Consider the following 27,025-nt stretch of genomic DNA (forward strand, 5'->3'; position numbering starts at 1 on the left):
ATCCCCCTACCCCTGGCCTCAACCTTCGCTAAGCCCTGTCCTTCACCTACCTATATCCTTCCCTGCTCCCACTCCAGCACCACACAGTCTTCTATTCCATCAATGCACCCACTAGTCTTTTTCCCTTCCTCTACATCTTCCCCCCCCCCCCTGCCCCCCCCAAACCTCCCAAATGCTCCTAGCAGCCCAACCCTGCCCCCCGCCACATCCTTGTATGATACCACAAGCAGCACTGCACCTCCCCCCAAACCTATCATCTGTTCCTCCCCCTCCTCACCTCAGCCTTCTCCTTACCCCCAAGACTGACAAACTGCTTTCTCATCAGGCACAGCTGCTGTGCACAGTCTGGCCTCAGAGGCCAGAGACAGTGATTTTGTGTGTGTGTGTGTGTGTGTGTGTGTGTGTGTGTGTGTGTGTGTGAGAGAGAGAGAGAGAGAGAGAGAGAGAGAGAGAGAGAGAGAGAGTTGTACAAGTATGAATGCGTGTGGGTTTTCTACTTTAAAGGAGGGCCTTTTGACTGAAAGCTCAAATGCATAGCAGTATTTTTCTTGTGCCTGTCCGCAACTCAATGTGTCCTGTATATGGCGAGTAGCAAACTATCCTTTTCATAATGCTGTCATTATTCCATCTCAGATTTTCTACTGTTTGAATCCTGTAGAACATACACAATATTATGCTTTTTATTTATAATAAACAACAGTGGTCAACTACGTTATGCAACCATATTCTGAGGCATATCAGCTAGAAGGATATTTGTAAGTAGTCAGTATATCATCATACAAGAAACCTTTAAATGTTACTACTGTGCAGAAGACAATATAGTATTATATATTCATCTTGTTACGTGAATTTTATGTATACACATAGTAAAAGATGAGAGTTAATAGTGATATGACATTTAATCTTGTTTGAGCTTGGTACATATGTTATTAAATTAAGCAAATTAAAGACCAACTGTATCTGGCTGATGACACTGTGTAGCTACAACAATGTTTTTCTACAAAATCTCTCTGAGCCAGTCCTGTTATTTCTGTAGCTCAGATCCTCAGTATACACTCCACTTGTTTGAAAGTGACGTAAATGCCAAAACTATCAGTCACAGTTAAGAAGAATTAATAAAAATTAGAAGAAGTGTGGAATAAAGACCTCCTTGCAGAAAACTGGTATCAGCCAACGATCCAGCAGTAGAAAAGCTATTGCAGAGGATTCTCTCTGAAGCCCACGTACAGGGTTCAGTTCTAGACCCATTCATTAACAAGCAATAGCATTCTTGTTAAGTAGTTTTGCTGCTGCCTAGAATCCACCACAACATGAATGAATGTGCCACATCACTTATGCTTATGTAAACAAAACAATAGGAGGTGGTTTTAGAGCACGATGAGCACGAGTACACAATGCAACAAGCAAATATATATTTCTAGCGGCCGGAAGAATGTCTGCCCAGTGTTATTAAACCAAATGTTATGTCCCAGAAACAAAATTTGGCAGATATGTAAAGAAGAATGATGAAGATTAGATTGGTACATCACATAACTAATGAGGAGGTATTGAATAGAATTGGGGAGAAGAGAAATTTGTGGTACAACTTGACTAGAAGAAGGGATCGGTTGGTAGGACACATTCTGAGGCATCAAGGGATCACCAATTTAGTGTTGGAGGGCAGCACAGAGGGTAAAAATCGTAGAGGGAGACCACGAGATGAATACATTAAACAGATTCAGAAGGATGTAGGTTGCAGTAGGTACTGGGAGATGGAGAAGCTTGCACAGGATAGAGCAGCATGGAGAGCTGCATGAAACCAGTCTCTAGACTGAAGACCACCACCACCACAACAACAACAACAATGATATAATAGTCTGTTTTAGTTCTTCTTGCTCTGGAAAAGTGTTAAAAAGTTCTGGACAATGGCAAATGAACTACTGTGTTTATGAAAACATTTTACATGGCAACAAGCTTCCCACACAGTGGTAACCATTTGGAATAGGTTCTTGTCAGTTGTCCACAAGCAAGGTTCAATGTATGAACTCGATATGCCTGACAGGACTGGCCAAAGATTTGACTTGACCACCATGCAACATTTTTTAAATGGGGTAGGACTTTAGTTTAGTGCTAGACCATTTGCGTAAAACTCTCAATAACAAATTCACCATGGCTCAGAGTTACAGATTCTTGACACCACAGACAAGAAACATAACCTTAAGAATTTGGTTTGTTCTGAAACTCCTACAAACTGTGACCAGAGCCTCTAAAACATTGTGGCAAGAAATCAAAAAGGACCTCAATGCGTTTTGGGGGACTCTCGGTTTACGTGGTTTGTGAGCAAATCCACAAATCTGGTTGCTATTGAACAGTGACGAACCACTGCTGATCAAAATAACTTCAGTGAATTTAATGGTTCAAATGGCTCTGAGCACTATGGGACTTAACATCTATGGTCATCAGTCCCCTCGAACTTAGAACTACTTAAACCTAACTAACCTAAGGACATCACACAACACCCAGTCATCACGAGGCAGAGAAAAACTCTGACCCCGCCAGGAATCGAACCCGGGAACCCGGGCGTGGGAAGCGAGAACGCTACCGCACGACCACGAGCTGCGGACGTGAATTTAATGGGCAACATGTCAGACAAATGTGTAGGCCAGGGTGACATCAGTACCTATCATCTGAATAATGCTCATACACTCCTTGCCACATACAAATAAGCACTGTTCGGATCAAATATGGCACGTGGAGTTGCATGGAGGATGGACAGTGCTCTGGGCTCCAAAACCTCCCTGGTGTAGACATACTTGGCATTTGTTTGCTGTCCCATTCAACAACACACAGGCTGCCACATTGCACTCACTATGACAGTACCTAATAAATACAAGGTTATCATTGCAGAACAGGCTGAAATTGGTTCAAAAACACTACATTTTGCCATTCAGCATGTAAAATCAATATTCATGTGCAAATTGCAGGCTGAAGCATATACTGTTTCCAAACAATGGATTGATAACAGTGGCATTCATGCTACCAGCTAGATTGTAGCAGGTTGCAGTGAACCACTGATGGAAATAGGTACACAACCACTGCAGTGATACAGCTAACACTGTGGTTTAAGGTGTATAGTCTGTTACAGTCGTGCAGACAAAATGTCAGTTTCTTATGCTGTGGTCACATTGCATTACCCAATACCCACTCATCACAGCACAGGGCCCTCTTCCATACCGCTATCTTTTGCAATGTCACTCACTCATTATTTGTGCAATGTCCTGCACATCTTTCAAGTTCAGAATTACTAGGGTCATTCCTACTGAATGCTGTAATTTTCTTTATGTTACTCTAGCAGCAATTACAGTTTTACAACAAATTAATTAGATGGAAACACATTAACTGGCCAATATTGCTGAAATTAAAGTTAAAAGTTGTTGCTGTCTTCAGTCCAGAGACTGGTTTGATGCAGCTCTCCATGCTACTCTATCCCATGCAAGCTTCTTCACCTCCCAGTATTTACATCTACATCTACATTTATACTTCGCAAGCCACCCAATTGTGTGTGGCGGAGGGCACTTTACATGCCACTGTCATTACCTCCCTTTCCTGTTCCAGTCGCGTATGGTTCGCGGGAAGAACGACTGCTGGAAAGCCTCCGTGCGCGCTCGAATCTCTCTAATTTTACATTCGTGATCTCGTCGGGAGGTATAAGTAGGGGGAAGCAATATATTCAATACCTCATCCAGAAACGCACCCTCTCGAAACCTGGACAGCAAGCTACACCGCGATGCAGAGCGCCTCTCTTGCAGAGTCTGCCACTTGAGTTTGCTAAACATCTCTGTAACGCTATCACGCTTACCAAATAACCCTGTGACAAAGCGCGCCACTCTTCTTTGGATCTTCTCTATCTCCTCCATCAACCCGATCTGGTACGAATCCCACACTGATGAGCAATACTCCAGTATAGGTCGAACGAGTGTTTTGTAAGCCACCTCCTTTGTTGATGGACTACATTTTCTAAGGACTCTCCCAATGAATCTCAACCTGGTACCCGCCTTACAAACAATTAATTTTATATGATCATTCCACTTCAAATCGATCCGCACGCATACTGCCAGATATTTTACAGAAGTAACTGCTACCAGTGTTTGTTCCGCTATCATATAATCATACAATAAAGGATCCTTTTTCTATGTATTCGCAATACATTACATTTCTCTATGTTAAGGGTCAGTTGCCACTCCCTGCACCAAGTGCCTATCCGCTGCAGATCTTCCTGCATTTCACTACAATTTTCTAATGCTGCAACGTCTCTGTATACTACAGCATCATCTGCGAAAAGCAGCATGGACCTTCCGACACTGTCTACTAGGTCATTTATATATATTGTGAAAAGCAATGGTCCCATAACACTCCCCTGTGGCGCGCCAGAGATTAACCTTAACGTCTGTAGACGTCTCTCCATTGAGAACAACATGCTGTGTTCAGGTTGCAAAAAACTCTTCAATCCAGTCACACAGCTGGTCTGATATTCCGTAGGCTCTTACTTTGTTTATCAGGCGACAGTGCGGAACTGTATCGAACGCCTTCCAGAAGTCAAGGAAAATAGCATCTACCTGGGAGCCTGTATCTAATATTTTCTGGGTCTCATGAACAAATAAAGCGAGTTGGGTCTCACACGATCGCTGTTTCCGGAATCCATGTTGATTCCTACAGAGCAGATTCTGGGTTTCCAGAAACGACATGATCCGCGAGCTAAAATTCTACAACAGATCGATGTCAGAGATATAGGTCTATAGTTTTGCGCATCTGCTTGGTGACCCTTCTTGAAAGTTGGGACTATCTGTGCTCTTTTCCAATCATTTGGAACCTTCCGTTCCTCTAGAGATTTGCGGTACACGGCTGTTAGAAGGGGGCAAGTTCTTTCACGTACTCTCTGTAGGATTGAATTGGTATCCCATCAAGTCCAGTGGACTTTCCTCTGTTGAGTGATTCCAGTTGCTTTTCTATTCCTTGGACACTTATTTCGATGTCAGCCATTTTTTCGTTTGTGCAACGATTTACAGAAGGACCTGCAGTGCGGTCTTCCTCTGTGAAACAGCTTTGGAAAAAGGTGTTTAGTATTTCAGCTTTACGCGTGTCATCCTCTGTTTCAATGCCATCATCATCCCGAAGTGTCTGGATATGCTGTTTCGAGCCACTTACTGATTTAACATAAGACCAGAACTTCCTACGATTTTCTGTCAAGTCGGTACATAGAATTTTACTTTCGAATTCACTGAACGCTTCACGTATAGCCCTCCTTACACTAACTTTGACATCGTTTAGCTTCTGTTTGTCCGAGAGGTTTTGGCTGCGTTTAAACTTGCGGTGAAGCTCTCTTTGCTTTCACAGTAGTTTCCTAACTTTGTTGTTGAACCAAGGTGGGTTTTTCCCGTTCCTCACAGTTTTACTCGGCACATACCTGTCTAAAACGCATTTTACGATTGCCTTCCAACTTTTTCCATAAACACTCAACATTGTCAGTGTCTGAACAGAAATGTTCGTTTTGATCTATTAGGTAGTCTGAAATCTGCCTTCTATTACTCTTGCTAAACAGATAAACCTTCCTTCCTTTTTTTATATTCCCATTTACTTCCATATTCAGGGATGCTGCAACAGCCTTATGATCACTGATTCCCTGTTCTGCGCTTACAGAGTCGAAAAGTTCGGATCTGTTTGTTATCAGTAGGTCCAAGATGTTATCTCCACGAGTCGGTTCTCTGTTTGATTGCTCGAGGTAATTTTCGGATAGTGCACTCAGTATAATGTCACTCGATGTTCTGTCCCTATCACCCATCCTAAACATCTGAGTGTCCCAGTCTATATCCTGTAAATTGAAATCTCCACCTAAGACTATAACATGCTGAGAAAATTTATGTGAAATGTATTCCAGATTTTCTCTCAGTTGTTCTGCCACTAATGCTGCTGAGTCGGGAGGTTGGTAAAAGGAGCCAATTATTAACCTAGCTCGGTTGTTGAATGTAACTTCCACCCATAATAATTCACAGGAACTATCCACTTACACTTCACTACAGGATAAACTACTACTAACAGCGACAAACACGCCACCACCGGTTGCATGCAGTCTATCCATTCTAAACACCATCTGTGCCTTTGTAAAAATTTCGGCAGAATTTATCTCTGGCTTCAGCCATCTTTCCGGACTTATAACGATTTCAGCTTCGGTGCTTTCTATCAGTGCTTGAAGTTCCGGTACTTTACCAATGCAGCTTCGACAGTTTACAATTACAATAGCGATTACTGCTTGGTCCCCGCATGTCCTGACTTTGCCCCACACCCTTTGAAGCTGTTGCCCTTTCTGTACTTGCCCGAGGCCATCTAACCTAAAAAACCGCCCAGTCCACGCCACACAACCCCTGCTACCCATGCAGCCGCCTGCTGCGCGTAGTGGACTCCTGACCTATCCAGCAGAACCCGAAACCCCACCACCCTATGGCGCAAGTCGAGGAATCTGCAGCCCACACGGTCGCAGAACCGTCTCAGCCTCTGATTCAGACCCTCCACTCGGCTCTGTACCAAAGGTCCGCAGTCAGTCCTGTCGACAATGCTGCAGATGGTGAGCTCTGCTTTCATCCCGCTAGCGAGACTGGCAGTTTTCACCAAATCAGATAGCCGCCAGAAGCCAGATAGGATTTCCTCCGGTCCATAGCGACACACATCATTGGTGCCGACATGAGCAACCACCTGCAGATGGGTGCACCCTGTACCCTTCATGGCATCCGGAAGGACCCTTTCCACATCTGGAATGACTCCCCTCAGTATGCACACGGAGTGCACATTGGTTTTCTTCCCCTCTCTTGCTGCCATATCCCTAAGGGGGCCCATTACGCGCCTGATGCTGGAGCTCCCAACTACCAGTAAGCCCGCCCTCTGCAACCACCCGGATCTTGCAGACTGAGGGGCAACCTCTGGAACAGGACAAGCAGCCACGTCCGACCGAAGATCAGTATCAGCCAGAGACAGAGCCTGAAACAGGTTCGTCAGACAAACTGGAGAGGCCTTCCATTCAGTCCTCTGGAATGTCTTTCACCTCCTGCCACACCTCGAGAAGACCTTCCACTCTACCACTACTGACATCTACATCCTTCTGAATCTGCTTAGTGTATTCAGCTCTTGGTCTCCCTCTGCGATTTTTACCCTCCACGCTGCCCTCCAATACTACATTGATGATCCCTTGATGCCTCAGAATATGCCCTACCAACTGATCCCTTATTCTAGTCAAGTTGTGCCACAAATTTCTCTTCTCTCCAATTCTATTCAATACCTCCTCATTAGTTATGTGATCTACCCATCGAATCTTCAGCATTCTTCTGTAGCACCACATTTCGAAAGCTTCTATTCTCTTCTTGTCTAAACTATTTATCGTCCATGTTTCACTTCCATACAAGGCTACACTCCATACAAATACTTTCAGAAACGACTTCCTGACACTTAAAGCTATGCTCAATGTTAACAAATTTCTCTTCTTCAGAAACGCTTTCCTCACCATTGCCAGTCTACATTTTATATCCTCTCTACTTCGACCATCATCTGTTACTTTGCTCCCCAAATTGCAAAACTCCTTTACTACTTTAAGCGTCTCATTTCCAAATCTAATTCCTGCAGCATCACCCGATTTAATTCGACTACATTCCATTATCCTCGTTTTGCTATTGTTGGTGTTCATCTTATATCCTCCTTTCAAGACACTGTCAATTCCGTTCAGCTGCTCTTCCAGGTCATTTGCTGTCTCTGACAGAATTACAATGTCATCAGTGAACCTCAAAGTTTTTATTTCTTCTCCATGGATCATAATTCCTACTCCGAATTTTTCTTTTGTTTCCTTTACTGCTTGCTCAATATACAGATTGAATAACATCGGGGTTAGGCTACAACCATGTCTCACTCCCTTCCCAACCACTGCTTCCCTTTCATGCTCCTCGACTCTTTACAACTGCCATCTGGTTTCTATAAAAATTGTAAATAGCCTTTCGCTCACGTGTTCCAACATTTCTACGGAATCCAAACTGATCTTCCCTGAAGTCGGCTTCTACCAGTTTTTCCGTTCGTCTGTAAAGAATTCGTGTTAATATTTTGCAGCCATGGTTTATTAAACTGATAGTTCGGTAATTTTCACATCTGTCAACACCTGCTTTCTTTGGGATTGGAATTATTGTATTCTTCTTGAAGTCCGAGGGTATTTCGCCTGTCTCATGTATCTTGCTCACTAGATGGTACAGTTTTGTTAGGCCTGGCTCTCCCAAGGCTGTCAGTAGTTCTAATGGGATGTTGTCTACTCCCAGGGCCTTGTTTCGACTTTGGTCTTTCAGTGCTCTGTCAAACTCTTCACGCAGTATCATATCTCCCATTTCATCTTCATCTACAGCCTCTTCCATTTCCATAATATTGTCCTCAAGTAAATCGCCTTGTATAGACCCTCTATATACTCCTTCCACCTTTTTGCTTTCCGTTCTTTGCTTAGAACTGGGTTTCCATCTGAGCTCTTGATACTGATGCAAGTGCTTCTCTTTTCTTCAAAGGTCTCTTTAATTTTCCTGTAGGCTGTATCTGTCTTACCCCTAGTGATATTCGCCTCTACATCCTTACATTTGTCCTCTAGCCATCCCTGCTTAGCCATTTTGCACTTCCTGTCGATCTCATTTATGAGACGTTTTTATTCCTTTTTGCCTGCTTCATTTACTGCATTTTTATATTTTGTCCTTTCATCTATTAAATTCAATATCTCTTCTGCTACCTAAGGATTTCCATCTGCCTTCGTCTTTTTACCTACTTGATCCTCTGCTACCTTCACTATTTCTTCTACTCTATTTCGTTCCCCCATTCCTGTCAATCGTTCCCTAATGCTCTCCCTGAAGCTCTCTACACCTCTGATTCTTTCAGTTTATCCAGATCCCATCTCCTCAAATTCCCACCTTTTTGCAGTTTCTTCAGTTTTAATTTACAGTTCATAATCAATAAATTGCGGTCAGAGTCCACATCTGCCCCTGGGAATGTCTTACAACTTAGAAGCTGGTTCCTGAATCTGTCTTACCATCATATAATCTATCTGTGACCTTCCAGTATCTCCAGGCTTCTTCCATGCATACAACGGTTTAGAAGTAGCAAAAACTATTCAGAGTCTTCAGAACTTCAGACCTTGTATGATGGTCTTCTCAACCTAGGGTCTGAGTAATATGCTTCCTCTTCACCAACATTCCCCAACCAATCCCTCTTTCATCCCTGAAGAAGGAACAGACAAGTTTCAAATGCTAGTAACAAGTTTCAAGTGTTAGCACAAATATTTTTTCCTTTTACCTGTTTCTATCAACAGAGCTTGGAATTTCACCTCCTTAAGGTAAGTAAAGACCAAGCATTCTGTTTTCTCAAAATGTAATAGTTTTCTCAACTGAATTCTCCAACTGACTAAGTACACAGCTGGACAGTCTGTAACAAATGGTACTAGGTTTCTGGAGACTTTTGGTCACATAGTGCATTATGTTTTGCTGTCATTTATATCCAGAGAATAATTTTGGTTACTTTATTGCTTATTGTTAAAATTTAAATTTGACTGGTAAATTTTGGCAAATCAGGCTGAAAACCATACATGACAAAAGATTATTTCAGTATCATTTCCTGGTACAATTTGCGGTGAATCTGAGGTAGAAATCTATTAACCTGACTTGATGCTACTGTATACCTATTGCAGTTACTTTCCTACCTACCCAGCTAGCCTAGTATGAGTTTAGAGATCACAACCAGGCCAGCAGGAACTTTATATTGCAAATTCACTATGTGGTCCTAGCTGCACTTCTGGTTTCCATTTAGCCATAAACAGCTACATAGTATGTACATAATTTTTTTTTTAAGTCCATTAGTCTACATTTACAAATTTAATCTATCACATATACAAACAAAAACCAACACACAACACCAATAGCAGCATTTCTCATCATAGCTACTTATAATGACTACTTACAACAATACCAGAAATAATGAATTTACTTCAGAAAATTAATTATGCTAATGATCATAAAAATTCCATAAAGGCTTACAATGAATACATGATGTATTACTTGCTGCTTATTGTCTCGGGATATTTGGCTTAAGTTCATTTAACAATTGTTTTGACTTTTTACCTTCATGAGCAACTGGTACTGTCATGGACTCACATGGACTCAAGCCAATAGCCAGAGATACAGTGTATCTGATTGGTTTTTGATACACACTATGGCCCAGATTCTCCCTGTCCCTTGTAACCAGTACTTCTACAAAAGGTTGATGTTAATTCTTTTCTGCAACCATAATAAATGTAATGTTGACATGGAGACTGTTCAGATGTCTTGGGAAACAACCAAATTGTTCCTCACCATGGCTCCCCACAAGATGAGGGTGGTGTTGACATAGCAGTAAGCACACCTTAGGTTTATAAGGTGCCACATTCAGCACTTGTCATTTGAAATGCTCCACTGGACTAAATGGACTAATCATACGGAAACCTGCATGCTGTTTGTAGAAATTTCCATTACACACACAAGAGCTCCTGATAAGACACACTCCTGTGAGAGATGCAGAACAAGCTCAACTATTACACCAAGAGACAGAAGAAAAAGTTTGAAAGATGCAGAAAGCACACTGACGAGCGGATTCCTGACATGTCAGGAACTGTGCTCAATCTCAGAGAAAAGTCAATGCATAGGAGGAACCCTACGTTCAAAAAGGAGGGAATCCATTACCATACAAAAATTTTATCCAGCACTGAAGCAGCCACTTGGAACTTTCCATGTGGAAAAGCTGTAAAAATACACATTGAAACCAAACAGATATTGTGTCAAGCAACCTGAAAAGAAAAGTCTCAATGCTGACAGGAGCATACTGGTTCTGCTTGCCAATGAGAGAAATGTGACCACTGTAATAAAGACTGAAGATCATGATCAGAAGATGTGTGACGTGCTAGGCCCAACAACATTATAAAAGCCTAGCACAGGGCCAATACAGGGGATTGCACAGAATAAGAATCAGTTAATCAAGGTGCCTTCTCTCTATGACATACAGAGGAGCCTGTACAACACAAAAGCCCTACCATCTTGGCTGTATTGGTTCCCAAAAATTCCTAAAGATGGTGTACCATTAAAGCTGATCATTAAGTGCTCCAGGCTTACTGATGTATAAACTGGATAAACACTTGGTCTTTCTACTTCAGTCACGTTTAGGAAATGTTGCAATATACATAAGGGACTAGGACAGTTCACTGAGAAGTTGAAAAAACTAAAGCTTGGACCAAACACCCTTCTGGTCAGCTTTTATGTTGCTTCTTTCTTTGCCAAAGTTCCACCTAATGACACTCTGGAGCATATCAGTTTCACTATTCCTGCTGGATGTCATCAGGCTCTCACAACACGTGTATCTTACTGTGAGTTACTTTTCCTGCAATGGCAATTTTTACAAAAGGGCTGGAAGGTACACTGATGACACCTTTGTTAAGTAGAGCCATTGTGAGGAACATTATGGTGACCTCCTAAGATATCTAAATAGTCTCCATGCCAACATTAAATTTACAATGGAAGAAGAAAAGCATGTACAGCTACATATTTCCTGATGAACTGGTTACAAGTAATTGTGAGAACCTTGGCCACAGCAAGTATTGTAAATTGATATACACCTATAGACACCTGCACAAACTTTCATATCATCACCCTTGTCAGAAAAGAGGAATGGTTATTGTACTTACAATGCATGCAAGATAAATATGTGAGCTGCAGCACCTCAGATGCAAGATGAAGCACCTGGATTGCATGCTGATGAGTAATGGATACTCCACCAGTTGCATAAGAAGTGTCACACACCTGGCAGGTTACACATTGGTAGAAGAAATGTTGGGTACAGCCTTTCAGTCGTACATTCCCAGGATGACACAGAATGGCAGCATACTGTGCAAACATGGCATTAAAGCCCCATTTACAAACTGAACAAAAAGATCAAAGAATGTCTCAGATTGGCAAAGAACAAAATGGACCCACTCCTAACATCAAGAATATACAGTATAAGTTGGTATGTTGGAACGACTGGATGATACTATGATACCAGGACCACAGAACAACAACAGTGCACGTTCGGACAGTTGGAAAAATTGGCACGTGCTGTGCAAGACCAATCACATCATAAAACTCACTTACACACAGGTTGCGAAGAACTGCCATGACCATTTGTTCAGTAAAGCATAAGAAAGTCACAAATATGACAATAACTTTAACAAGAAATAAAAAGACTCAAAGTAAATGGATCCTGGATTCCCGCGCTGAAGCTAACAACTGTTGCGGGTGACAAGGGGAAGAGCCATCAGACGTCAGTGTGACAGGTCGCAGTTTGTTACTAGCAACAGAGGGCAAACCTTTAACAATGCCACCCACTTATGCAGCCAAAATGTCAAAAAATTTGTTAACAAATGTTGGCCTAAGATGAATGCAAAAGTGAAAAAAAAATTCTGATTCTCACTGAGCATATGCTGAATGGAACTGGTAAGTCTCTTAATGGATCACAGTTATTATCAGCATACAAAAAGAGGACTTATTCCATTACAAGAAACAGAAGTAATGTAATTAATGAGGCTAGTACTATTTAACTTCTGATCACACTGCCATGAAGTGCTTTAGAATGTGAATTCTCATGTTTTTTTCACTATTGTTTACATTATTGTTTAATTATCAGTTCAATGTCATCTAAGACAGACAACCACTGTTCTCTGCTAATCCCAACACAATATTCATACGCAGCACATACACGGAAGTACATCCTTTGACAAGTTAATTATTTCCTTTCCCTGAAATGCTTCTTTATTGAATCCACATCAATGCTCAAAATCCACACCAATGATATATCGCTTACAGAAATCTGTCACTGCACTTTTCTCTAGATTATTTGTAAAAATACTATAACAAAGTAGATTAAAATTGTTTACCTCTAAGCTGCTGTCAGTGCACTCTGAAATAGCACGATCTAGAAGACACAGGGAAAGCAGTGGGAGGCGCACTTTAGACAATATCTCAAACACGTAACATCGTCGCTGTACAACATCATGCATGATCCAGCGCATTGCAGCTTGAAATACCTACATAAGAAAAAGTACACTTCTATAAACATTTTATGCCCTCTTCAGGTATATGATCATGGGATTCACAGACAATCTTTTTTTCTTGACTTCAATCTGCCTCATGAGTATTTATCTGCAATTACTCCAAATAACAACAATATTGATTAATATTGTACTTTTTCAGAAGCTTTGAAAGCTAGGAATAGTATTTACTAAGTTTAAGTATATACTCATACCTCTCAAATACCTTGAGGAGTGAGAAAACAGTGTGTTAACACTTATATGTTCCACAGATCCTGATTTCCAGAAGCATCTTCAAGGATGAATGTGATGGACAAAAGCAAAATGGAAAACTACTATAAATGGCATCTGTATATATCTCAACTATGGTCCATCAATGGTGAAAATTCTTTTTTTTTTAAATCTCCACATATTATTTTCCATATCCATTTATGTATGCAGAAAATAATTAGCTTGCTCTGTACTCCATAAAGCCACTATGTCACAAAAAACCTGCTGATTTGCTGTTTGTAAGCATGCTAGTGTTGGAAACTTAATTACATGGTAAGTACAGAAGCTTATTTTATTGTCTTTGAACAGCAGCATAAAAACTAGTGTGTGAATTTTGTGTAAGTGAGACCTGTAAATTTTTGGATTACCTATTCTACAGGCTGAATAGCTCATGGGTTTTTAAATTTAATTAAATAAGAACAGTTATGGCAGTAACGGCAATGCATTTGAGAGATAGGTATGCTATTGTATGATACAAATACATCTACCAATTAATTGCCTTAAATAATTTGAGGAGATAGGATAACAACTCAATGACTATTGAGCTGCTGAGTCATCAACAGGAACACAAACAAGACTGAGAACATTGTTAGTTCTGCAATGTTCTCAGGCTTGTTTGTGTGTCTGTGCCAACTATATGGTTAGTTTTTACCTTTACTCCTTAGTCCTTTCAGGCTTTCTTTTTCATTTCTGGGAAGAAAATTATGTAATTTAGTGTCCAAGAAGAGCTTAATTAGAAATTTTTTCATATAACAGAAACCAAACTGGGCCATCGAAATATAACTTATGATTTGTCCAGCACAGAGGATGCTGTGACTTAAAGGTATAATACAGTTATCAGAATATTTTATTGCATACATTTAATCTCTAAATTTATTGTGACATCTGTTTTTCAGGGAGTGGAATGTTTAAATAATATTCTTATAAAATACTTATGAAAATTTAATCTTTCCTTGCTCCTCCCCTTTTCTGCTCTGTTTTCCCCACCTCCCTGCCCCACAGCCTCCCGACACTGCACCTGTTGGCAGTCTAGTCCCTGAACACTCGGCCAAACAGTGCTCCTCTCTCCCCCCACCCATACACTGCTATCCCTTCCTCTTTCCCTTCCCCATCCCCTCCAGATTGCTGCGTCCATTCCATGTGACAGCTGCATTCTGTTCTGAGCTGCCAAAGTTGGTGGTCATGTGTGTGTGAGGGGTGCTATCTTGTATGAATGAATGGTGTGTGTTTCTCTTTCTTTTTCTAGCTAAGGCTGTGGTTGAAAGCCAAAGTGCATGTGTCTTTTAATTGTGTATGTCTGCGAATTAATGTGTCATCTTTAAAGAAAGTAGCAATCTGTCGTTTCCTTACATTTTTAGTTATGAAAATTTATAAGAAAAAGCTTTACAAAAGTGAAATTAAGCTGTGACACTTTGTTTTCATGCAAAGATTATTTTGTATGTAATTTTAGAAATCAATTGTGCCCTCTTGCTATAGAGAGATAGAGCTTGAATTTGGCATATTGCATAAGTGTTATAGCTCTCCGCCCAAGATTTTTACATCTAGATGCCCATTTCTGCTGCTCAAAGGATGGTAAATGGTCCATAGAATCATATCTCATATCCTCTACAGTTTCCATTCATTTCTACACTTTGCTTAAACATATTCTGGGGTAGCTTGATTTCAAGGTCTGACTCTCTTCTTCATAGTCCACTTTCATGTCATAATCCACAATTCTGTGATACATTGATGGCAGTTGCATGGATCCAAAGTTTTCTCTTCAGGAAGACCAAGAAATTTTACTGATAACCTCCTGCAAAAATACTCCTGGTTCATTTTTCTTTGTGTATGCTTCAGAATACGAAAATCAGGCCAATCATCATGATTATCTTCATCTCAACTTTCCTCCTTGACACAACCCAGTATCTGGGAAAGCTCGTCATAGCTGTCAGTCACTGAAGAAAAACTGTCATTACATCCAAGTTCTTCAATATTGAATATGTCACTATTTTCCAGAATTTCTACACTCTCCTCCACAATGACTTTTTCTTTATAATTCCTGATCATTGTTGAAACAATGCCAAGGAGTTACCAACAACACACTATTGTAATTATGAGCGAAAACCTTTCGAAACAACACACAAGCAAAACATTAATTGTCATACGAAACCAAAGTTGATGATGGTGTTAGACATTTTGTCCACAGTCGCTAACAATTTTTTGAGACTTTGCCATGGGAACCGTAATTTTGCTAACTTCTTGTTGATGTTGTTGTGGTCTTCAGTCCAGAGATTGGTTTGACACAGCCCTCCATGCTACTCTATCCTGGGCAAGCTTCTTCATCCCCAAGTAACTACTGCAACCTACATCCTTCTGAATCTGCTTCGTGTATTCATCCCTTGGCCCCTCTACAACTTTTACCCTCCACACTGATACTAAATTGGTGATCCCTTGATGCCTCAGAACATGTCCTACCAACTGATCCCTTCTTCTAGTCAAGTGGTGCACAAATTCTTCTCCCCAATTCTATTCAGTACCTCCTCATTAGTTACGTGATGTACCCATCTAATCTTCAGCATTCTTCTGTAGCACCGAATTTCGAAAGCTTCTATTCTCTTATTGTCTAAACTATTTATCATCCATGTTTCACTTCCATACATGGCTACACTCCATACAAATACTGTCAGAAATGGTTTCCTGACTATCAGCTGATTTAATTTGACTACATTCCATTACCCTCATTTTGCTTTTGTTGATCTTCATCTTGTATCCTCCTTTCAAGACACTGTCCATTCCGTTTAACTGCTCTTCCAGGTCGCCGTCTCTGACAGAATTACAATGTCATCGGCGAACCTCAAAATTTTAATTTCTTCTCCATGAATTTTAATTCTTACTCCAAATTTTTCTTTTGTTTCCTTTACTGCTTGCTCAATATACAGATTGAATAACATCGAGGATAGGCTACAACCCTGTCTCACTCCCTTCCCACCACTGCTTCCCTTTCATGGCCCTCGACTCTTTATAACTGCCATCTGGTTTCTGTACAAATTGTAAACAGCCATTCGTTCCCTGTCTTTGACCCCTGCCACCTTCAGAATTTGAAAGAGAATATTCCAATCAACAATGTCAAAAGCTTTCTCTACATCTACACAAGCAAGAAACATAGGTTTGCCTTTCCTTAATCTATCTTCTAAGATAAGTTGTAGTGTCAGTATTTCCTCCAGTGTTCCAACATTTCTACAGAATCCAAATTGATCTTCCCCACGGTTAGCTTCTACCAGTTTATCCATTTGTCTACAAAGAATTCGTGTTAGTATTTTGCAGCTGTGACTTATTAAACTGATAGTTTGGTAATTTTCACACCTGTCAACATCTGCTTTCTTTGGGAGTGGAATTATTATATTCATCTTGAAGTCTAAGGGTATTTCGCTTGTCTCACCAGATGGTAAGAGTTTTTTCAGGACTGGCTCTCCCAAGGCTATCAGTAGTTCTAATGAAATGTTGTCTACTCCTGGAGCCTTGTTTCAACTCAGATGTTTCAGTGCTCTGTCAAACTGATCACGCAATATCATATCTCCCATTTCATCTTCACCTACATCCTCTTCCATTTCCATGATATTGCTCTCATGTATATCACCCTTGTATAGACCCTCTATATACTCTTTCCACCTTTCTGCTTTCCCTTCTTTGCTTAGAACTGGTTTTCCATCTGAGCTCTTGATATTCATACATGTGATTCTCTTTTCTCCAAAGTCTCTTTAACTTTGCTGTAGGCTGTATCTATCTTACCCCTAGTGATATATGCCTCTATATCCCTACATTTGTCCTCTAGCCATTCTTGCTTAGCCATTTTCCACTTCCTGTCAGTCTCATTTTTGAGATGTTTGTATTCCTTTCTGCCTGCTGCATTTACTGTATTTTCATATTTTCTCCTTTCATCAATTAAATTCAGTATCTCTTCTGTTACCAAGGATTACTACTAGTCCTCATCTTCTTACCTTCTTGATCCTCTGCTGCCTTCACTATTTCATCTCTCAAAGCTACCCTTTCTTCATCTACTGTATTTCTTTCCCACATTCTTGTCAATCGTTCCATAATGCTCTCTCTGAAAGTCTCTTCAACCTGTGGTTCTTTCAGTTTATCCAGGTCCCTTCTCCTTAAATTTCCACCTTTTTGCAGTTTCTTCAGTTTTAGTCTACAGTCCATAACCAATAAATTGTGGTCAGAGTCCACATCTGCCCCTGGAAACATCTTACAATTTAAAACCTGGTTCCTAAATCTCTGTTTTGCCATTATATAATCTATCTGAAACCTTCCAGAGTCTCCAGGCCTCTTCAATGTATACAGCCTTCTTTCATGATTCTTAAACCAAGTGTTAGCTATGATCAAGTTATGCTCTGTGCAAAATTCTACCACGTTGCTTCTTCTTTCATTCTTACTCCCATTCCATATTCACCTACTACTTTTCCTTCTCTTTCTTTTCGTACTATCGAGTTCCAGTTCACCACGACTATTAAATTTTCATCTCCCTCATTATCTGAATGATTTCTTTTATCTCACCATACTTTTCTTCAATCTCTTCATCATTTGCGGAGCTACTTGGTATATAAACTTGTACTACTGTGGTAGGTGTGGGCTTCGTGTCTATCTTGACTACAATAATACGTTCATTATGCTGTTCATAGTAGCTTATCCACACTCCTATTTTTGTATTCATTATTAAACCTACTCCTGCATTATCCCTATTTGATTTTGTATTTATAACCCTGTATTCACTGGACCAAAAGTTTTGTTCCTCCTGCCACCAAACTTCCCTAATTCCCACTACATGTAACTTTAACCTATCCATTTTCCTTTTTAAATTTTCTAATCTACCTGCCTGATTAAGGGATCTGACATTTCACACTCCAATTCGTAGAATGCCATTTTTCTTTCTCCTGATAATTATATCCTCCTGAGTAGTCCCCATCCAGAGATCCGAATGGGGGACCATTTTACCTCCAGAATATATTACCCAGGAGAATGCCATCATCATTTAACCATGCAGTAAAGCTGCATGCCCTCGGGAAAAATTACAGATGTAGTTTCCCCTTGCTTTTAGCTGTTCGCAGTACCAGCACATCAAGGCCATTTTGGTTAATGTTACAATGCCAGATCAGTCAATCACCCATACTGTTGCGCCTGCAACTACTGAAAAGGCTGCTGCCCCTCTCCAGGAACCACCCGTTTGTCTGGCCTCTCAACAGATACCCCTCCATTGTGGTTGCACCTACAGTACAGCTATCTTGTATCGCCGGGGCACGCAAGCCTCCCTACAAACAGTAAGGTCCATGGTTCATGGGGGGGTTTGCTAATTTATGATTCTAAATGGTTTTGAAATTATTGAAATAATTTGCTAACTTATGATTCTAAATGGTTTTGAAATTATTGAAACCTCTTTCAACAGGAAAGAATACCAGACTTTCACTGAAATTTAGAAAAAGATGTGCAGAATTCTAAAATCTACGTGGTCACATTCAGCCACAATCTTTGCACAACCAACACTTTGTGCACATCATGGAAGTTCAAACATCGCTGAACAGGTGGCAGAAGCATGCGGACGTTTGGAAGAGAATGTCCACTACAAAGTATGCTTTGCCCAGGGCCTTACAAAACTTTTAGAAAGTGTATATCAACTGAAAGTGAAATCACCCACTACAGTGGACAAATACGCTGAAAAATTAAATTAAAAACAAAGATGAGGTGACTTACCGAACGAAAGCGCTGGCAGGTCGATAGACACACAAACAAACACAAACATACACACAAAATTCAAGCTTTCGCAACAAACTGTTGCCTCATCAGGAAAGAGGGAAGGAGAGGGGAAGACGAAAGGAAGTGGGTTTTAAGGGAGAGGGTAAGGAGTCATTCCAATCCCGGGAGCGGAAAGACTTACCTTAGAGGGAAAAAAGGACAGGTATACACTCGCACACACGCACATATCCATCCACACATACAGACACAAGCAGACATATATGTCTGCTTGTGTCTGTATGTGTGGATGGATATATATGTCTGCTTGTGTCTGTATGTGTGGATGGATATGTGCGTGTGTGCGAGTGTATACCTGTCCTTTTTTCCCTCTAAGGTAAGTCTTTCCGCTCCCGGGATTGGAATGACTCCTTACCCTCTCCCTTAAAACCCACTTCCTTTCGTCTTCCCCTCTCCTTCCCTCTTTCCTGATGAGGCAACAGTTTGTTGCGAAAGCTTGAATTTTGTGTGTATGTTTGTGTTTGTTTGTGTGTCTATCGACCTGCCAGCGCTTTCGTTCGGTAAGTCACCTCATCTTTGTTTTTATATATAATTTTTCCCACGTGGAATGTTTCCTTCTATTAGAAAAATTAAATTATTTATATTTCACCAAGGGCTTTCCATTCCCATATTAATTCAATACCTCATCCACAGACGTCACATATCTATTGTACAATCTTGGCACTCATCATCTAGTATCTAATGCAAGCAGTATTTCCAGAAAACTAAAAAAAGTTGTATAAAATGTGATTAAACATTTGCTTCCTAATTTAAATGTAGTTCCAGCACTGATAATAATTGGTGAAATTAAATAGAAAATTAAAAAGGAAGAACCACTGGAAACCTTCAAACCAGGGTATTACATTTGGTGATTATTTACACTGCCATCACAACAGATGGCTTACTGGAAGTCCTGATCTTAGCCACTGGAACACCTCAGGGTTAATGAAGTTATATTTTTCGGGAAGACCTTGTTATGGAATTGTATAGCTATGACCTATGTTAACATTTCTTACATTTACTCAAGTGGGTGCCCAATTGCTGTCAACAACAAGCTAAATTTCTAGAACTGAAGTTCACACTGCACATCAGCCTTGAGACGGGAACTAATGGTGAGCTAGCGCAATCATCTGCAATCCCAGTGGAGCCCACCAATGTGACTTAATGGATCCCCCCTCCACAGCCTGTTCTTGCTGTGAGATGTTCTAAGATTCTACAAAGAGCAGTCTTTTGTTTAAGGGTTGTACAGTAGATTATGGTTGAAGAGACGCTAACCTAGCTGCCAGGTCAGAATAGAATTTTATGGGGATTCCATCAGACGGGAGAGCTTTGTTCAGTTTTAGTGTTTCAGCTGTTTCTCAATGCCAAGGACACTAATCTTCTTCAGTGAAACAATTTTGGAAAAATGGAATTAAGTTTTCTGACCTTATCTTTAACATCCTCAGCCTTGAAGCCACAGTGGTCACCAGAGGTCTGGACAGATGGCTTTCAGCTGTTCGTTTATACCTTAAAATCACACATAATCAATAAGAATGTCCTCTGCCCATGTGGAGGTAAGAGGCAATTGTGTCTTTTGAGTAAACAAAGTTTCAGAAATGTATCTTCCTTTGTTGTTGAAAACTGCCATGAACAATTACCTGGAATCTTTTCTATTCTTTCAGTTTCCTGCAATGATTAAACCAGCTTCTGTGTGTTTGAAGATGATAGATGATATGCTTCACAGTTCGGTACTCATCCTTGATATGACATCATTCCATGGCCAAGTCATTTATCAAGTTGTCCATAGACAGTTCTTTTCAGTCCTGAAATCATCCTGACATCAGTTCATGCCAGTCTTTGTCAAACATCTACCTCTGTCACTGTTCTCATCCTGCCCAATGTTACGTCAACACAGCAGCTTTTTCACATCGTCCTTCCCCCACTTGAGTTATGGTAGGCTTATAGGTCATCCACACTATTCACACTAACGGTCTCTCTCACTCTTGTACTCATCAAGCTCTTCTTCCCTGGTATGTTCATGGGAATCGTACAACTACTGCTGCTTGCATCTGAGTGAGCAATCTTTGGCACCATATTCCTACCGCATTCCCTTATGTTACATCTTTTCCTTAAGTCTAATCATTCCTTTCCTTTCACCTTTTCTATTCCCTCATCTATTCCGTGTTCACCCCACCTACACATATATGCATGCAAAAAATTGAACTACTTACATGTCTTTTGCATGAATGTCATGTGCTTTACTCAGTGTCTTCACTATCCACAGTCAGTTGTTTATTTTAAGTAACAAATTAAATGCCTAACCACAGCACAAAGTACCAAAGCCTTTGAATAAAGCTCAAAAACATGATTCCAACACTGGCCTTTGAAGGAGACTGGTGACGTTGACAACTTAAATAAATCTTTGAATTCATGTTAAGGGTCAGATTTATTTTATCTCAAGAGATAGGTTTATACGTCTGACCATGGCTGTAAAGCCACAACCGATTACTGATTCAAATCAAATGTGACTGTTAATACTTTATGATTAAAGGACACCACTCACCAATACGCAGAAGTGTTGAGTTTGTTGACAGGCACACACAAAAGTTTTTAGATTTTATCCTTTGACAAACTAGAGTAAAACAAAAAACACATACATCTAAGCCCCTGCATGGTGCAAGCTAGACTCACAGTGCCAATGTCTTTTTGCAGCAGGTAGACTGGTTGTGGTGGGGGTGGTGTTGGGTGGGGTAGGTGGAGGGAGGAGTAGGCAGAAAGCAGGGAGACAGACTGGGAGTGGCTGGTTAGTGGCAAGGAGGGAGGCAGCCCATTAGCTGGCTAGGAATGGGGGATGGAGAGGTAGCAGGTATATGGACAGCTGGTGAGAAGCAGCATACACTGAAGGCAACGTGGGGACATGAATTGATAGGGGGTGACAGGACGGAGGAAGAGGAAAGTGTCGAGTGGAGGGTGTGGGAACAATGGGTTACCTTAGACTGAAGCCAGGACAATTGCGGTAGCGGATGATGTGTTGTAAGGATACCTCTCATCTGCGTATTTCACAGAGGATGGTGGTGGAGGGAAGAATTCTGATGGCTTGGGCTGTGAAGCAGCCACTGAAATTGAGCATGTTGGGCTAAGCAGCATGTTGTGCCACTGGGTGGTCAACTTTGTTCTTGACATCAGGTTGGCAGTGGCGGACATTTGGTCAACAGTCATACCAACATACAAGGTTGCGCAGTGTTTGCAGTAGAGCTGGTATATACGATATAGCTGCTTTCATAGGTAGCCTGGCCTCTTAAGGAGTAGGCTAAGCCTGTGACAGAACTGGTGTAGGAGATACTGGGTTGGTGGATTGGGCAGGTCTTGCACACTGGTCTGCCACAGGTATGTGGCATCTGTGGAAAGGGGTTGGAAGTGGGGCTGGCATAGGGATGGACTAAGATGTGTAGGTTGGGAGGGCGATGGAATACCACTTTACAAGGGATGGGAAGAATCTTGGATAAGCTGTCCTCACTTCAGGGCAAGATGGGAGATAATCACTCTGCACTTCACAAAACAAAAAAAGTAGTATCGTATGACTATAATATCAATGTGTCACCGTTGGAATCAATCAACTCGTCCATATACCTGGGTGCAACACTTTATAGAGATATGAAATGTAATGAACACACAGGCTCAGTCATCGGGAAAGTAGGTGATACACTTTGGCTTATTAGTAGAATACTGGGGAAGTGCAATCAGTCTACGAAGGAGATTGCTTACAAATCATTCATGCGACTGCTTCTAGAATACTGTTCAAGAGTGCGAGACCCCTACCAAATAGGACTACAGAGAAAGGCAGCAAAAATGATCACAGGTTCGTTTGACCCATGAGGTACTGAAGGAACTGAACTAGAAGGCTCTTGAAAATAAACAACTAGCCCAAGAAAGTCTATTAACAGAGTTTCAAGAAGTGGCTTTAAAAGATGTGTCTGGTAATTATTACAGCCCCCTATGTATCACTCACATAGGTTTCATGAAGATAAGATTAGAATAGTTACTTCACTCACACCTTCCTGCACTCCATACATGAATGGAATGGAAAGAAACAATAATTGGTACAATGGGACGTACCATCTGCCATGCACTTCACAGAGGTTTGCAGAGGATAGCTATAGATGTAGATGTAAATCAAAGCCCTGGCGAAGGGCTGCTCCAGTCTGGGGTGACACTGGATGACAAGAGTCGCACTCCCTTGTAGATGATTCTTGTCGGTGGTGGAAGGATTGGCCATGCATCAGGATATAGCATGGGAAATGTGTTTGTGGACTAGGTTTGGGAGGTATTGCCTGCCTGTGAAGGCCTGTGTGAAGTCTTTGGCAAGGAAGTTATCATCACTGCAGATGTGTCATCCAAGGGTGGCTGGGCTGTATGGGACAGATTTTTTGGTGTGCCATCCCTCATCATCTTCAAATAACTATTGCAACCTACATCCTTTTGAGTCTGCTTAATATATTCATTTCTTGGCCTTCCTCTATGATTTTTACCCCTGCACTTTCCTTCAATACTAAACTGGTGATCCTTTGATCTCTCAGAATGTGTCATACCAACTGATCTTTTCTTTTAATCAAGTTATGCCACAAATTTCTTCTCTCTCAATTCTCTTCAGCACCTCCTCATTATTATGTGATCCAACCATCTAATCTTCATTCCCAAACAAGGCTACACTTCAGACAAATACCTTCAGAAAGGACTTTGTAGGCCTTGAATCTGCCTTCAATTTTAACACATTTTGTCTTCTTCATAACGCGTTTCTTGTCATTGCCAGTCTACATCTTATATCCTCTCTACTTCAGCGATTATGTTATTTTGCAGCCCAAATAGCAAAACTTATCTACTACTTCAAGTGACTCGTTTCCTTATCTAATCCCCTCAGCATCACCTGATTTAATTTGACTACATTCCATTACCCTTGTTTTGTTTTTGTTGATGTCCATCTTACATCTGCCTTTCAAGGCCCTGTCCTACTGCTCTTCCAAGTCCTTTGCCGCCCATGACGGAATTACAATCCCATACACAAGCTCAACATTTTTATTTATGCTCCCTGAACCTCTTACTTTCTTTTGCGATTTGCTCAATGCATGGATTAAAATAACACTGAGGATAGGTTACAACCTTGTCTCACTCACTTCTCAACAACTGCTTCCCTTTCCTGCCTCTCGACTCTCATAACTGCTGCCTGGTTTCTGCCCAAGTTGCAAACTACTTTTCACTCCCTGTATTTTACCCCTGCTACCTTTAGAATTTCAAAGAGTGTATTCCAATCAACATTTTCAAAAGCTTTCTCTAAGTCTACAAATTCTATAACATCAGTTTGCCTTTCCTTAACCTATCCTGTAAAAGAAGCCATAGGGTCAATATCGCACCCATGTGTTTCTACAGTTCTCTGGAATCCAAACTGATCTTCCATGAGGATGGCTTCTACTAGTTTTTCCATTCTTCTGTAAATAATTTGTGTTAATATTTTGCAACCATGACTTATTAAACTGATAGTTGGGTAATATTCACAACCTTCAGCACCTTCTTTCTATGGAATTGGAATTATGTTCTTCTTAAAGTCTGATGGTATTTCACCTGTCTCATATATCTTGCACACCAGGTGGAATAGTTTTGTCATGGTTGGCTCTCCCATGAATACCATTGAGTCTGAGGAAATGACACCTGTTACAGGTGCCTTGTTTCAACTTAGGTCTTTCAGTGCTCCGTCAGATTCTTCTCACAGTATCTTATCTCCTATTTCATCTTAATCTATATCCTCCTAATTTTCTATAATACACCCCTCTACATACTTCTTCCACCTTTCAGTAGTTGGTTTTTATCTTTACCACAGCTATAAAAGCTCCTATAGACTTACATTTGTCCTCTAGCTATTCCTCCTTACCCATTTTGCACTTTCCCATTTTGCACTTTTCGTCAATCTCATTTTTTAGATGCTTGTATTTCCTTTTGTCTGCTTCGTTTACTGCATTTTTCTATTTTCTCTTTTTATCAGTTAAATCCAGTATCTTTTGCGATATCCAAGGATTTCTACTAAGCCTTGTCCATTTCATCTCTCAAAGCTACCCATTCGTCTTTTACTGTATTCCTTTACCCTATTGAAGTCATTCGTCACCTACAGCTCACTCTGGAACTCTCAACAACCTCTGGTTCTTTCAATTTAACCAGGTCCAATCTTCCTAACTTCCTAACTTTTTGCAATTTCGACATCTGTCACTGGAAATATCTTACAGTTTAAAACCTGGTTCCAAAATCTCGGTCTTACATGCGATTCCTCACATACTGGCAACACAAAGATGTCTCTCACAAAATTTCGTCCTGCACATATTTCGAGCAGTAAATTAACATTACAGAGTGGCAATCTGGCAGCACTTAATGACACCTATGATAACTGCCTCTGTCAGCAGATAAGAGCAGTGCTGTGCAGTTGGTGCAGTGGATAACATTTTAGATTAGCATGCAGGAGGTCGAGGGTTCAATTCTGGGTTGAGGTTTACTCGCTTTTATTTGCTAAAAGTAGTCTGCATGGTACGATATCTGGCGTCTTAATAGTGATTACAGTGGGCCTTCTACAAAACATTTGCAGTTACGAACTACAAACACAGAAATGGAATACAATTGTTTTCACTGGTCAACTTTTAAAGAAGCCTTTTGCATGTCATGGACCAAATTGTTTTGCGCCACTGCACCTACTAAATTCCAAACCTGTTTTCTGTGTAACCTCCCTCAATGGTTCAATCAAAATTATTTGCAAACCAGTTTGCTAGCCCTACTGGTGACGTAAGGCTCTACTGAAATGTAATGGTCCTGAATGTGCCAAGAATACTATTTGGTATTAATTGATGGGACCATTGGATAAGGGACACACAAAACAAGTTTGGAATCTTGTAGATGCTGTGATGTAAAACAATTTGCATCCATGGCACATGAAAGGTTTCTTTAAAAGCTGGCCAATGAAAATGACTGTATTTTCATTTCTGTGTTAGTAGTACGTAACTGCAAATGTTTTGTAGCTGACCCACTATAATCACAGTACAATGATAAAAGATGCCAGATACCACACTACACAGACCACTTTTAACAAATAAAAACAATTTGCCTCGACTCAGAATCAAACCCTCGACCTCCTGCATGTTAACCCAAAATGCTAGCCATTGCACTAACTGCACAGCACTACTGCTACATCCTGACAGCAGTACTTACTGTACACGTGATTGTAGTGTTAACAGATTGCCCATCTTTAACGTCCATTTACTATTCATAATATGCACAGGACGAAATTGTATTGCTAGGATTTGAGGAAACATGCTGTGAAGTCTGAATGTGACAATTTTTCTTTGCTCTACACAATCAGTCTGATATCTTCTAATGTCTCCACATGTCCTATACACACATGACCTCTTTTCATGATTGTTAGACCAAGTATTAGCAATATTTAAAATTAGACTGTGTGTAAAATTCTACCAAGCAGTTTGCTCTTTCATTCCATTCCCCTAGTCCTTATTCAATCTACTAACTTTACTTCTCTTCCTTTTCTTACTACTGAATTCCAGTTCCCCATCACAATTAAATTTTTCTTTCCCTTAACTATCTGAATAATTTCTTTTATCTCAGCACACATTTTTTCAAGTACTTCATCATCTGTGGAGCTAGGTGACATACAAACTTGTACTACTGTGTCAGATGTGGACTTAGTATCTATCTTGGCTATGATAATGCGTTCACTAATGTTGTTCATAGTAGCTTACCTGCATTCCTATTTTCATATTTATTATTAGATCTACTATTGCATATATTCCCCATTTGCTTTTTTATTTATAATCCTGTACTCACCTGACC

General features: G+C 40.6%; 1 protein-coding gene across 1 annotated transcript in view; it reads right to left on the reverse strand.

Annotated features, from left to right (window-relative positions):
• LOC124792005 (actin-binding protein IPP) overlaps nt 1-27,025 on the reverse strand; it is a 60,211-nt gene that overhangs the window by 23,356 nt on the left and 9,830 nt on the right. The window contains exon 6 of the mRNA XM_047257903.1: nt 12,977-13,126. Coding sequence (XP_047113859.1) covers nt 12,977-13,126 — 150 coding nt within the window. The remainder of the gene's footprint in view (nt 1-12,976; nt 13,127-27,025) is intronic.

This window comes from Schistocerca piceifrons, chromosome 1 (genome assembly GCF_021461385.2).
Source record: "Schistocerca piceifrons isolate TAMUIC-IGC-003096 chromosome 1, iqSchPice1.1, whole genome shotgun sequence".
In the NCBI taxonomy this organism is placed as follows: Eukaryota; Metazoa; Arthropoda; class Insecta; order Orthoptera; family Acrididae; genus Schistocerca; species Schistocerca piceifrons.